The 15307-nt window shown below is 40.9% G+C and overlaps 1 protein-coding gene across 2 annotated transcripts in view; it reads left to right on the top strand.

Annotated features, from left to right (window-relative positions):
• The window catches only part of RSU1 (Ras suppressor protein 1), a 1003924-nt gene that overhangs the window by 490711 nt on the left and 497906 nt on the right, over positions 1–15307 (top strand). For both annotated transcript variants that reach the window (XM_044067536.1, XM_044067535.1), the window contains exon 8: positions 10056–10188. In XM_044067536.1, coding sequence (XP_043923471.1) covers positions 10056–10188 — 133 coding nt within the window. The remainder of the gene's footprint in view (positions 1–10055; positions 10189–15307) is intronic.

Below are 15307 nucleotides of genomic sequence, written 5' to 3'. Positions count from 1 at the left end.
TGATTACTGTCATATATTTTAATCTGTTCAAGATAACCCATGAACAGATCAGCATATATGGGTGCAAAGGATGCACCCATGGCTGTACCTTTCAACTGTAGATAACACTTGTTAAGATAGAGTACATTTTTGGACAGGACATGCTCTGCCAAATACACAAGGAAGGTATTGAATCCCAGACTGTATAAAGACATTTTGTTCAACCAATATTCCAGGGCCCGTAATCCTGCCCAATGTGGAATACTGGTATAGAGAGAGGTGACGTCCTGGTTACACATCAGCCAACCTGACTCCAATTGCGTATCAGAAATAATATTTAAAAATTCAGTTGTGTCCTGTATCCTTGCTCTAACTCCTAATAATAAAGTCTTTAAATACATTGTAAGGTAAGCAGACAGAGGTTCAGTAAGGGAACCTTTTCCAGAAACAATGGGTCTCCCTGGGGGTTTATTGATGGCTGTGTGAATTTCTGGAAGAAGATAGAATTACTGTGATGAGGGATCTTTAACTTTTAAATGAAACATTGTACGTTTATCTATTATACCTTCACTAACTGCAGATCCCAAAAATGTATCCATTTCATTTTTAAATCTAACTGTGGGATTATAGGGCATGCAAGTTTGAAATCTGACATCTTGTAACTGTCTATTAGCCTCCTCAGCATTCATGGACTTGCTCATTACAACTGTTGCACCACCTTTGTTTCCTTGAATAATGACAATATTCTTATTATTCCTTAACTTTTCTAAAGCATCCATTTCCCTTGATGTCAAATTGGAAGGAGAAATGTATTTTTGGTGATTCAAACCAAAATGTAGTTGTTTCAATATACATTTTTGAAACGCCAACATTTTTGTTCATAGGTGGGACAAAGGTAGACCTATGAAACTTAAAATCTCTACACTCATTATGCCCATTGTCCTCTTCAGTATCCTGAAAATGTAATTTAAGGTTAAGCATGCTACAGAAAGCATACAGGTCCTCAACAAAAGTATCTTCCGAAACAAAAATCCCAGGGATAAAGTTCAAACCTTTATTAAGTATCACATAATACGATTAGAACAAAACAGCCGATGAAATATTAATGACATTACTTGTAGAAGTTATCTGGGTTTCAGAAAATTCAACATTGCTTCCAGAGAGCCATCTATACTTGTTTTTAGATTTGTGTTTCCTGCCCCCCTCCTCCTTTTGCTATAGATAAAGGGACTGAATCCAAATTATGTGATGACTTATCTTGTTCAGTGTTACAAGATTTCTTACAAGCTGGTAACATCTGCTGCCTATCAATTTCTGTGGCAGTGTATGAGGACGAATCCTCACCAGATGTATCACTGATTGATTTTTGTAAGAATTGACTTGTTCCTTTTTCTCTTTTGGCCCATTGGCAATGACTCTTTTTGGACAAACTTGACATTTTTAGTGCTTTTTACATATTCAAAGGGCTTACCCAATTTATAACTCTTAAATCTTTATGGAATTTCTGAATTTTCCTGTCTTTTAATTCCTGTTCAAACTGAAGTAACTCCTCCCTTGGTTTGTCAAAGCATTGTTTGTAGGTTAGTGAACCCTCAAAAGATTTGGCTTTTTCACAAATCTGGGTAACCTCATATATACATGCATCTATTCTACGCTCATAATACTCATGTAAAGTTTTGGCAAAATTGTATGGAGGCTTTTTGTTGAATCTCAGCCCAAGATGTAAGAAGTGTATCATCAAGTTGGCCAACTAGACGTTTTATACAAATTCTCAAGCCTCTTGGGGTAATATCCTTCTCCAAATAGGCTTTGAAAAGCCTTAAATGCCACACACATGATCTAAGATTTTTCATGTGTTTGCTTAACTGGTGAAAGGTAGAGACACATACTGTATCTGGACATAACTCTACCTGATCATTAGTGTAGTGTGTACTCCCAATCCCACATACTTGAATATCTTCTTTGTCTGCTGACAACCCCTTCAAAATAGTAATTGAATCCATGTTGAAATATACAGGGTACTAACAATGAAATTATCTGGCTAACAAAACATTTTTCTGAACCCTATTGTTCAAACATTTTAACTGTAGAACATAAGGAACATAAAATAATCCTATTTCTATCAAAAAGATACAATGGACTAGCAAACACAAGCATCTAATACTAAACAGGTGAGTAGTCAGTCGAACAGTGCATAACATAATCACATATTAGTATATCACTAGTATTAGCCCCCAAGAAATCGTTCAGGAACAAAAATCTAAGTATATGATTAATGCTTATACTAAATGCATTTGAAGCTGTCCCAAAAGAGTTCTGCTGCCCATAAGAAACCAGACAGTTTCACCAAATTGAAAGTCAAAATCATTACATAAGGGTAATAGCCAAACAGGGATGACTTAGTGTCCAAATGGACAAGCCCAAACCAACCAGCTGTTTGAAAAAGCTGGGATAAATGTCAAACAATAGATCAGATGGTATTCACCTCCTCCGATGTGAAAGAAACATAAAATTGCTTTTAATAACTTTCAGGCATGAGGTGACATGCAAAACAGTCAAGACAAACCAAAATATGGATGGTATTCACCTCTTCCGATATTTATAACAGTTAAAACATGTTGTCTCGAGCGTTGCCCAAGAATAATCCCCAAATTTGAAGAACTGACTGTATTTACCTCTTCCAACCCTCATAGTAGCTAAAACAAGCCCAAAAGTAACGTCATCCAAAGATGGCCGCCAAAGACATCAATCCCCTCCTCCACACACTGGGCCATTAGGACTTGCCGAACCAACAAGCAAGCCAAACTACAATCTTCAACTGATGGCTAATACCCGAAAACACTGTAATAATTAAAAAAGACGTTCGAAGGCTAGTAGATTCACAAACCAAGTGGTAAACTTGTAATATTTACCAGAAAGGCAAAAATGAAGCAAAGCTAGATAAAGCTTCTAATGTATAAGCACATGACAATTACATAAAGTCCATAGGTTCATATGCCCCTTGAAAACAGTATCATAAGTTCCAAAGTTGTTAAATCAACTTTCTCGCGAACAGCAACTGCCTAATAAGAACCACACCTCTTGATAACTGTAAAGGGGCAAAGAATAAAATGTCAAAGAATAAAATGTCACCCCAAAAACAGTCTCCAAAAAAAAAAAAAAAACAGCCAGTGATCACCTTCTTCAAGCAGTAATATAGTTGTATGCAGACCAAATGTTACCCATAAATTAAACTCATATCCAAGGGGGACAATTGACATCAACAAAGGGGGACAGGTTCATACCCATTATGATGAGAAGCAATGAGGGTCTGGCTATTAGCAATGTTTTCCTATCAATTTCTGATAGTAATGTGAATACCAGGAAAGTCCAATATTTTAGCAGACAGATTGAGCAAAACTCTGCTGCCTCATGAGTGGTCTCTCAATCCAGTAGAAGCATCATCATTGGACTACTGTTGGCCAAAGAAGAAGAGGGGGAAGGCATGCCCGGAGATAGGAAGAGTGGAGGAAGGTTAGGAGTGTGGTAGTGAGGGTAGGAACTTTAAATGTTGGTAGTATGACTGGTATAGGGAGAGAGCTAGCCGATATGATGGAGAGAAGGAAGGTTAATGTATTTTGCGTGCAAGAGACCAGATGGAAGGGGAGTAAGGCCACGTGTATCGGAGGCTGATTCAAATTGTTCTATCATGGTGTGGGTGGGAGGCGAAATCGGGTAGGGTTTATCCTGAAGGAACAGCACACTGAGAGTGGTTTGGATGTGAAAAGTGTTGGACAGAGTGATGTTTATGAAGCTGGAAATTAATGGTGCGATGAATGTCGTTAGTGGATATGCTCCACAAGTTGGGTGTGCGATGGATGAGAAAAAAAATTTTGGAGTGAGTTGGATGAAGTTGTGATGAGTGTAGCCAAGGGTGAGAGATTGGTTATTGGAGCGGATTTCAGTGGGCATGTTGGTGAAGAGAACAGACGGGATAAGGAAGTGATGGCAGGTATGGTGTTAAGGAATGCAGAAGGTAGTGGATTTTGTGAAAAGGATGGACATGGCATTGGTGAATACATATTTTAAGAAGAGGGAGGAGCATAGGGTGACGTACAAGAGTGGAGGAAGATGCACACTGGTAGATTATATCCTATGCTGGAGGGCCAGTCTGAAGGAGATTGGAGACTGTAAAGTGGTGACAGGGGAAAGCGTTGTTAGATAGCATAGGATGGTGGTTTGTAGGATGACTGTGATAAAGAGGAGGAGGAGAATGAGGGCAGTATCAAGGATCAAACCGTGGAAGATGAAAAAGTATGATTGTGAGGTGGAGTTCAGGGAAGAGTTAAGACAGACAGTGGGTGACAGTGAAGAGTTACTGAATAGCTGGGTAACTACAGCAGAGCTGGTAAGAGAGACAGAAAGGTGTTTGGTGTGACATCTGGGCAGAGGAAGGAGGACAAGGAGACCTGGTGGTGGAATGAGTACAGGAAAGTATACAGTGAAAGTGGTTGGTGAAGAAGTGGGATTGTCAGAGAGATGAAGAAAGTAGACAGGAGTATAAGGTGATGAGGTATATGGCAAAGAGAGAGTTGATGAAGGCTAAGGAGGTAAGGTGTATGGAGAGTTGTATGAAAGGTTGGACACTAAGGAGGGAGAAAAGACCTTGAACTGAATGGCTAGACAGATGGACCGAGCTGGGAAAGGTGTGCATCAGGTAAGGGTAGTAAAGAAAAAAAGAGGGAAAAGTACTCACAAGTAAGGAGTGTGTGTTGAGCAGATGAAAAGAGTACTTTGAGGGTCTGATGAATGAAGAGAATGAGAGAGAAAGAAAGTTGAATGATCTGAGGATAGTGAATCAGGACGTGCAATGGGTTAGCAAGGAGGAAGTAAGGACAGCTATGAAGAGGATGAAGAATGGAAAGGCTGTTGGTCCAGATGACATACCTGTGGAAGCATGGAGGTGGCTAGGAGAGATGGCAGTGAGGTTTTTAACCAGATTGTTTAATGAAATCTTAGAAAGTGAGAAGATTCCTGAGGAGTGGAGAAATTGTATTGTACCAATTTTTTAAGAATAAGGGTGATGTGCAGAGCTGTAGCAACTAAAGAGGGATAAAACTGATCAGTTACAGCCTGAAGTTATGGGAAAGAGTAGTGGAAACTAGGTTAAGAAGGAAGGTGATGATTAGTTAGCAGCAGTATGGTTTCATGCCAGGAAAGAGCACTACAGATGCAATGTTTGCTCTGATGGTGTTGATGGAGAAGTACAGAGAAGGTCAGAAGGAGTTGCAATGTGTCTTTATGGACTTTGAGAAAGCATATGGCAGGGTGCATAGAAAGAAGTGGTATTGTATGAGGAAGTTGGGAGTGTCAGAGAAGTATGTAAGAGTGGTACAGGATATGTACGAGGGTAGTGTGACAGTGTTGAAGTCTGCAGTGGAAGTGACAGATGCGTTTAAGGTGGAGGTGGGATAACATCAAGGATCAGCTCTGAGCCCAGGTTGACAGACTAGATCAGACTCCATGGATTATGATGTTTGTGGATGACATTGTGATTGGTAGTGAGAGTAGGAAACAGGTTGAGGAGACCCTGGAGAGGTGGAGATGTGCTTTAGAGAGGAGAGGAATGAAGGTCAGCAGGACTAAGACAGAATATATGTGCGTGAATGAGAGGGAGGATAGAGGAATGGTGAGGATGCAAGGAGTAGAGGTGGCGAAGGTGGATGAGTTTAAATACTTGGGATCAGTAGTTCAGAGTAATGGTGAGTGTGGAAGAGAGGTGAAGAAGAGAGTACAGGCAGGATGGAGTGGGTGGAGAAGAGTGTCAGGAGTGATTTGTGACAGACTTGTACCAGTAAGAGGGAAAGGGAAGGTCTACAAGAGGGTAGTGCGACCAGCTATGTTATATGGGGGCATTGACAAAAAGACAGGAGTTAGAGCTGGAGGTGGCAGAGTTAAAGATGTTAACATTGGCAGTGGGTGTGACGAGGATGGACAGGATTAGGAATCATTATATAGGAGGGTCAACTCAGATTGGATGGTTTGGAGACAAAGCTAGAGAGGCAAGATTGCATTGGTTTGGACATGTGCTGTGGAAAGCTTTCACGCAGCACTGATTGTCACTTGTACAACTTATCTTTCTTTGCTTATTGAAAATTTATGGATGCTGCTTGGATTTTTTTTCCAGGACCTCCACTGAAAAATGGGCTGTGCCCAGATGGAGTATCCCATTCTGCAGAACTGAATGTAGAGGGTTATGATTTTAAGCATGTTATTATGTGTTTGAGACATGAATGCCAAGAAATTCACCTTGAGAGTGAAGCTCGAGAGGTAGATCTTGGCATTCATGTCTAGAACACACAATAACTGGTTACGATCAGTGAGACCTGATCATAACTCTTTTTAGTACATGGATTTTTATCTGCTCCATGCCTTAAAAAAGGAAAAAAAAAATTTTTTTTTTTTTTAAAGCAGTAAAAGAATGTTGTCGCATAGACAGCAAGTAAGGAAAAAAATCAGGGACCGTTTTTAAATACTGCCCTAATTTAAATACGATACTTACATGGATATAGAAGGAAAGATATTCAGGGGCCATTGAGAGTGAATGAATGTCCCTTCCCTTTTACGACACTGTAACAGTGCTAACAGTCTGATCCTGCTCCGCAGTAAAGTGCATCAGATTTATCTTTTTTTCTGATTTTGGAGCGTAATCACAGCATTACATGTTAACTTGTCAAAGTAAACTTTATTGTCAGTCAGATGTACACAGCAGTGCAACTGAAAGAAATTACTTTGCCTTGGCCCCTGTGAAAGACATAACAATGAACACACAGTTTGAATGACAGTAAGACTAATGCACATACAGTACTTAAAATATTAACAACACAATAAATTAGCACAATTGTACAGGATGACATGAGACAATATTATACTAGTAGGTATTGTAAGACTATGACTTCACATTGTGATTGCTTAGAATATTGCACTTCATTGGTTATAATATATTCTGATGTTCATATTGCACATGTATGGAGTGGTGACTCACTCCTTACTATTGCACATTCAGGAAGTAATAGCATAAGAAATCAAGCTAACTGTACTGGTTATTGAAACAATTTGCCAGAGTGATTACTGTATTTGATGCTCCATAGCAAGTGGCATATTGATTTAATTATTCGCTGTCATGCCTGGCATTTAAGTTCAGTAGCCTTATGGTTAGAGGGAAGATGCTCTTATTCAGTCTAGATGTTTCGCGGTGTAAACTGCGATACCACCTGCCCGAGGAAAGGCAGAAGTACTTGCCAAGGGGAGGGTGAGTGGGATTGTTGATTAACTTCCTGACTCTTCCACCACATTGAGTCTCATGCAGATCATCCATGGATGGGAGTGAGGAACCATTGACTTTTCCGCTGTCCTTACTTCCCTCAGGAGAGCCTTGCAGTCAGATGCTTTGCAGTTACCATACCAAACTATGATGTTATTTGAGAGAATGCTGTCAATGGTCCCCCTGTAGAATTCTTTGAGGATGGACTAAGACAGGGTTGCTTTCCACAATTTCCATAGGAAGTGCAGACGTTGCTGCGCCTTCTTCACTGTGTAGCTAATATGAGTCTACCAGGATAGGTCATCTGAGATGTGCACCTCCAGGAACTTGGTGTTTCTGACTCTTTCCTCTGCCCCCCCCCCCCTTAATTTCCAGAGGTTGATGCATCTCCTGTGTTCTCCTGAAGTCCACTATTAATTATTTTTCTTACTTACATTTAAGGCCAGATTGTTGCTGTTGCACCAGCCTATCAGATCCTGCACTTCATCCCTGTAGGCTGTTTCCTCACCATTTCTGACCAGATCTACGACAGTGGTATCATCCACGAACTGGGTGATTTTGTTGGATTCATGCTTGTCCATACAGTCGTGTCAACAAGGTGAACAGCAGAGGATTCAGAACACGGCCCTGTGGGACACCTGTGCTCAGTGTAATACTGATTGAACTGTTATTTCCCGCACATACTTTTTGGGGTCTGTTGATGAGAAACTCCAATATCCAGTTACATGGGGGGGGGGTGTTGATGCTCAGCTGGATCAGCTTCGATGTCAAATTCTGGGGGTTGACAGTGTTAAAGATGGAACTAAAATCAATGAACAGCATTCTGACACAGCAATTCTTGTTCTCTAGATGTGCCAAGGCTTCATGAAGTGCTATAGCTACTGCATCAGCCATGCAGTGGTTAGATTTATAAGCAAACTGTAATGTATCCAGTGTTACAGGTAGGCTTGAAGAGATAGTTCTTGATCAACTGCTCAAAACACTTTATTACTGTTGATGTAAGAGCAACTGGCCAGTAATCATTTAGGCTTGTTGGTTGGGAGGTTTTGGGTAAGGGAATGATTGTCATATTTTTGAACAACTAGGTACAATGGCTAGTTGCAGGAATGTGTTGAATATATCTGTTAGTACAGTGGACAGCTGGGTAGCACAGTCTGTTACAACCCTACACATAATATTATCAGGACAAGCTGCTTTTCTTGGGTTTATTTGCCTCAGGGTCTTCAGAACATCAGATGTTCTTATAGCACCTCCACACCTTGTTCGACAGGGAGCTTATTTGGCACAGTGTTGTCCATATCAAATCTGCTGAAGTAGGTGTGTAGTTAGCTCAGAAATTCTGTGTTGTCATCACATGGGGAGGATGCAGGCCTGTAGTCAGTTATGGCTTGAATGCCTTGCCAGAGACGTCTGGAGTCCCTTTGATAACAGAGGTGTCCCTGAATTTTATGTCCGCAGGTCCTGTTAGCCTCCTTTATACCTCTGCTTAGATTTGCTGTAGCCTCTTTTAGGGCATCCTTGTCTTTTGATTTAAATGCACCATTTTGTGCCTTTAGGAGCTCATATGCTTCACCAGCTAGTCATTGCAGATTCTGTATACTCTTCCAGGTCAGTATGGTGGTTCTTTACAACTGCATCTCTGAATACTGACCAGTTCTTACATTCAAAGCAGTCCTGTTGTGCTAAGACTGCTCCTTCAGACCATATCCTTGTTTGGTTGTAGGATTGCCCCTTTTCAGCAGTGGTGTGTGTGCAGGAAGCAGCATGATGACCAGATGGTCTGAGTTGCCCAGATGTGGATAAGGTACTGCTTTGTAGGCCAGTTTTACATTTGTATACACCTTATCCAGAGTGTTCTCCCCTCTTGGTGCAAAGCTCACATGTTGATGGTAATGGGGTGATGAAGAATTTAAAGTCAGCTTGATTGAAATCACCTGCAATTATATGGGAAAACTCAGGTTTCTTATTGTGGAGGTCATTTCTTGACAGATACAGAATGTTCAATGCCACATTGAAATTAGCACTGGAGGGATGTAAACAGCTGTTATGCTCACTTCATTGAATCCCCTAGGCAGGTAGAAGGGTCTGCATTTTAGTGACATGAACTCCGTGTTCTGTAAGCAGTGAGAGGCGAGTATTTCTCAGTTTGTACACCAGTTGTTGATATGCACACAAACACCCCCTCCACGAGAATTGCCACAGAGACTGATTTCTGTCAGCACGAAATAATGACATCCCCTCCACATATATTGTACTATCATTTATACTGGGTTTCAGCCAAGTTTCAGTGAACACAAGTAAACAACTATTTCTCACCTTAGATTGTATGGAAAGATCCGTCCTTAAACAGTCCATCTTGCTGTCCATTGAGCGTACATTTGTCAGGAGCATGGAAGGAAGTGCAGGCCCATCCTTTCCTTTTAATATGCTTCCCTTGTCTGATTGTCAACTGGTTAGACAGGTTTCTGCAGTTCTTACCAGGTTCCAGTAAGATTCCAAACTGCAGGAGTTCCTGGAGTGTGTTTGAGTTTACAGGCCTCTCTGCTAGCAGGTCATCAAGCATGCAGTACAGTGAAATATGAGATCGGATTTCCAGAAGATTCTCAGCATTGTAGTTAATCATACCTTCATTTCTTGCCCTTAAATCTGTTTTTGACGAAAAATAAGGCAAACAGTGCACTTTTCTTTAGGATCCAAAGGAGCTGCTGCCACACGGGGTGCCGGCATTTTTTAACCTGTGCTTCCTTATTGATGTTGTTTGCTTTCTTTACAGGCAACTTGGATTTAACTGGAGCAAAGCAAGTGTTTAAGGCAGAGAACAATCCATGGGTTACACCTATTGCTGACCAATTCCTACTTGGAATATCACATGTTTTTGAATACATCCGTTCAGAAACCTACAAATAGTAAGTGATTCAGCACTTGTGTTTTGCTTTATAGGTGAAATGAAGTATTTAAAAGGTAACATTGTTACTGCTTTCTTTCGACTTCTCTGGTGTTACCTTGTTTAATATCGCAACACAGTGGCAAGGTGGCTGTCTTCCAAGTCGATTTTCAGTAATTTGTCTCTTGGTATGAGTTGCACTAAAAGCTGTGGAGACTAATAGCAGTAGCAGAGTAATGCTGCTTGATTTAATTAGCAGAAGTATGTTATTTGCATCCATATATTATATGATTAATATTAAATACTATACTTTTCTGTGCCAAAAAGTCATACTCCTGTCACCAGAAGTTAGACTAGCCATTGGAAAGAGAATTATCTCATTGTTGGTAGAATGCAGCCTCGGTATTATTGCCAAAGCCTCAAAGGAAAAAAAAAGGTAAGCTCTGCAAACACTAGCCAAGCAAATCTGTTGATTCATCACATTACTCCCCATAAAGGGTACACCATTGCTTAGTTCTCATTAAAGCAAAATGGTATTGTACAAGTCCAAGATGGACACTTCTCCTAGCCTTCTTTATACATCAATTCCTGTACCAAGGAATCCTCATTTTCTTTAGCCAGCTCTCCTCTCTGTCATATAACCTTTCAGCACAATACTCTCTCCACCCCAGTCACAAAACATATTCCATTGACTACAGTTTTGGAGTAATGGCACCTCTGACATGGGAATCACTTTCAGCATAAAAAAGAGACATCGATGTCTTCTCCAGTTTTAGACTTCAGCTTAAAAATGTTTACACAAGAGAGCTGCTTGTAAACATTTTTCTCTACAAGGCAGTAGTTAACAGCAAAACTCCATCATTCACTCTGTCCTCCCTCTGTACATTCACCTCATAATGTAATACTAAAACACCCATACTAGAATAAGCCCCCCTCTCATGCTTTCCTGTACCTTTCACCATCATCTCTCTTCCCACCCTCTCCACCACTTCCTGCTCATCACAACACCCACTTACCTCTGTTGTACTTGACTCACTGTTCTATCTGTCCTCAACCACCTACATTGTCATTCTGTCACTGTAGCCTAAATTAACATAAAAGGGCTCAGTAAATAGAATTGTACATACCTCGATATTAAACAGACTTCTATTATGTCATGTTTTTCCATGTCAGATTTTGTATTAGACTTAAGCAATGCCCTGTAAATTTCTTCAATAGTGTTATGATTTTGCATGTCAGTTTTCTACTGGACAGACTTTATCAATGTCAGGTAGATTTCTACAATGTTATGCTTTTGTATGCATAATGTAGTATTTGTATAGTTTATCTGTACTGTAAACTCAATTTTCCTGGTCTGAGCATGAAAACAGCCCACCTGGATCCATGCTCTACCCTGGTCAACAAATATTAAGCAAGTAAACAAATAAATTATCTGCATTATTTTACAAAATTCCTACAAGGCATAAGCCTATTTGCTCTTCAAAATAAGTTGAGGTGCCAACCTATAACCACAACAGTATAGGAGTAGACAACTGGTAGTCTGCAGCAAGGGAAAGAATTTCTAGTAAAAAAAAAATTGTGAATGTGGTGAGTAATCTGATGAACATAGATGTGTATAAAGAAGCGAGCCCACATGAATTATTACAAATTGGATATAGCTGTAAATTGCTCTGCGTTACTGGGACCCCCTTAGTGAACAATTTGATTGCAGATGACTTGTAATGCTGACACCAGCCTTGTTCTTATTAAAGAGATGTAAAATTTCTGAGCACTCTTTGTTAGGCCATTACAGAAACTTTACTAGTTTATTTACCCTCTTAAACTTGCCTTTCTGTTATGCTGTTGAAAAATATCCGTAGCAAACTTTGTACTGGGAGTAAGATGATAAATGAAGCTACCTGTAAATTTATGTGTAGTAGTTTATCTAGGGTGGGGCAAGAGGGTTAACTGCCCAGGTAAAGTGTTGGCTGATCAGCCATTCCCTATCTCTAATGCATTTGACATCAAACCTGAGAGCTGTAGCACTCTTTGTGTGGTCTAAACTGTAGTTTGTTGCAGTTTAAAAGTTACCTCCGTGCAGGCTGGGTATTAACTGTAGCAACCGTTTGCTACAGTTTATCGTAAGAAGAAATTTTTTTTAATAAAATGGAGGAGGATCGAGGGCAGGGTACAGAAATGGAACCTGAGTGGCTAGGCATTGGGGGTGAGGGCGAGGGGGAGGTGTGCATCTGGCCACCTGATTAGTGTGCCAGTTGAAGAAACATCCTTTTTTTTCTTCTTTGCGGAAAGTGTGTGTGTGTGTGTGTGTGTGTGTGTGTGTGTGTGTGTGTGTGTGTGTGTGTGTGTGTGTGTGTGTGTGTGTGTGTGTGTGTGTGTGTGTGTGGGGGTATCTGTAATAAGCCAAATAGCTACAGTATAGCGATTGACTTATTTTTCTTTTGCATTTCACTTGAAGAGATGAGGTAGTGGAGTGCTGTTCATGGTACTGGCACAGGAAGGTGGTTGAGTCAGCTACACTTCTGGTTATATGCACTGTTTTGTTTTCACACTGCACTAGCTTGCAGAATCTGTGAGCCATTCAGCTGAGCCATAATATCCAAAAAAGGTAGATCTCAGTTCAAGCCTCGAGTCTGAAGTGGGTTCCTCATCTCGTAGGATTTTCTGCAATAATTGGGCTGGATGCAAACTCCAGATCGTACTTCTGAATTCCTCATGTAAGAATGTCGAACAGGACTCATTTCATTTTGTCTGGACGCCCCCTGTCTTAGGTATGCTCCTGCCATCTTCCTTTTTTTGATGAACAGTAGTACTCAAGGTTTGTAAAGACTGGGCATCTGCAAGACGTGACATTTTTCAGTAGTATTCTGGTACAAGTCTTTTTCTTTCTTCTTACCAGCAGGACTTTGTGCAGCTTCTTTTCTTCCTTCCTAAAGTCAGGATAGTACACAGCATCAGAAACTTTAGATCGGATGTCCTTTTCGTTCTTCCTCACAAATGGGTCTAGGATCCAGTCCTCAGATCCAACTTGGCCACATACACAAGACTTCGGAACCGAAGCTCGAGCCCCTCCCTCTACCCATAATGCTCCATTCCATCCCCAAATGCTTAGATCTCGTTTGCCACCATCGCCGCAAGATGGAAGATCCATTGATCTGGCATAAGAGTGTTTTTTGGAGAATTATTTTTATGTAATTTTACTAATATTTTTTGCCTTTTAACTATCTTTTAATTTGGTTTACTCTTTCTCCTTGTCAGCTATTTGCAGGCATTACAGTTCTGCTGTTTTTTCCATTTCAGTAATGTGTCTCGTACCACTCATGGTACTTGCCTGGTACCCTTTTCTATTTTCTAAATTTTCATTAAAAAAAAAAAAAGTTTGTAGAATTCTATCTGCTGTTCATTTTAGATGAAGTTGTTGCAGTTTCCTCTGTTAACCTTTGGGTTAAATTTAGCATGTCCAAGAAGCCCATGTCATAAAAACCTATGGGATTTAAAAAGTGCACCACTTATGGGCATAAGATTCCCAATTCTGATGCCTGCAAGAAGTGCTTCTACTGTTTGAGAGCAGCCCACCTGGATACCCTATGTGCTACCTTTAATTCTAGGACCTTCTTTAACTGCAGAAATAAGCTTATCCTGAAAGGATTGCTACCAGCTGGGTCTCAAACCCCCCTCAAAACCATCTTCAGTGGTCTTGGAGCAGAGAAAGAGATATCATCCAAAATCCCCAAAGTCTTTCTCGGAGTTATCCGAAAAAATTCTAAAGGTCTCTGATCTGACTCCCCAAGATCCAAGGTCTCTGGTAGCTCTTGGATCAGACTGGCTCAGCTCTTGCTACCAGTTCTCCTCTTATGTCCGCCTCTCTTGGATCCCCATCCATCAGATCTGACAAGTACAGTATATAGGCTGGAATTTGTACTGAAACCTTTTCTCTCCAGCTTTACCTTCCAAGTTACTTGAAATGCTGACCAAGCACTCAAGGCTGGTGTCTATGACTTCATCTAAGTCTTCAAGGAGTTTGTCTGAGGCCAACATGGACAGAATGATGCAGAAGTACCTTACGGCTCAGATCCAGATGGGGGTCCTGCCAGCTCCATCCCCTCCCGGATCTGTGAGCACACCTGCCCAACCAATGCTGTCTCCTTCTCTGATCCACCCTGCAGTTTTGAAATCCCAGGATCCTATATCTTCGAGAGGTTTGGCATCTGATCCGCATATACACCTCAGCCACTTTTGAACTGAGGTTGTTAAATTACCTGGAACATAGGCTCATAGCAGGTTACCAGGCTAATGATCCTGGGGCACTTATAAGCTTAGCCAAGAGTTTGTTCCCAAATATGAAACCTCAGTCAGCACATGTCGCCCCTGTTAATGAGAGACCCAAGTGGAACTCTTGGGACAAATTTGTGGTTTCCATCCACTCATCAAGGTTGAGCTTGAAGTGCGTCAGCAAGGTAATCTCATGTTATTCGCTTACAGGGAGATTTGATCAAGGAGCTTTCAAACTCTTGAGTTCATATCTGGGGATTTCAGAAAAGTTTCTCCATAACTGGCTACTCATAGGTTCATAGGTGTTTACTAGACTAATGACCACAAGGGCTTTTTTAAGCATAGCCATGCATCCCAAATCTGACAAATTCTGATACTCTTGATAAGTGTAAGCTTGGGCCTAGGAGATGAACAATTTACAGGTGATCTGTGTCCATTAGAGACATAGGTGCCAAACCAGGGATGTATTTCAAGTTTCCCATCCAATTGTCCCAAGTTGCACTTGAATTGGGTTAGGGAGGAACTCTGCTTCACATGTATGGGGAACCTGTTCCATAGACGGGGTAGACTGTGGGATACATACCTCTCTCTCCAGCAGGTCCTATTTATATCACAGGCAAGGTTTAAGTCTTTAGAATGGGTAATTGTGGTGCTGTTTGTTTTGTGGATATGCAGGATGTCCATCAGAGTGCGGTCTGACAATGCCCTGTATGCCTGGCATAGATCTCCTCTCAAAAGCCTGTAGGAGACAGAATACAGGGATACGTCCTTGAGGCAGTCTGCAAAGGACATTTTACTTGCACCCTGTGCTCTTTTAGTGAGGAACCACTGTGGACGTTCCAATTGTTGGATATATCTGGTTAGGTACATAC

This window comes from Protopterus annectens, chromosome 3.part1 (genome assembly GCF_019279795.1).
Source record: "Protopterus annectens isolate FY-2018-M chromosome 3.part1, PAN1.0, whole genome shotgun sequence".
Lineage (NCBI taxonomy): Eukaryota > Metazoa > Chordata > Ceratodontiformes > Protopteridae > Protopterus > Protopterus annectens.
This window is presented reverse-complemented; position numbering and strand designations above follow the sequence as displayed.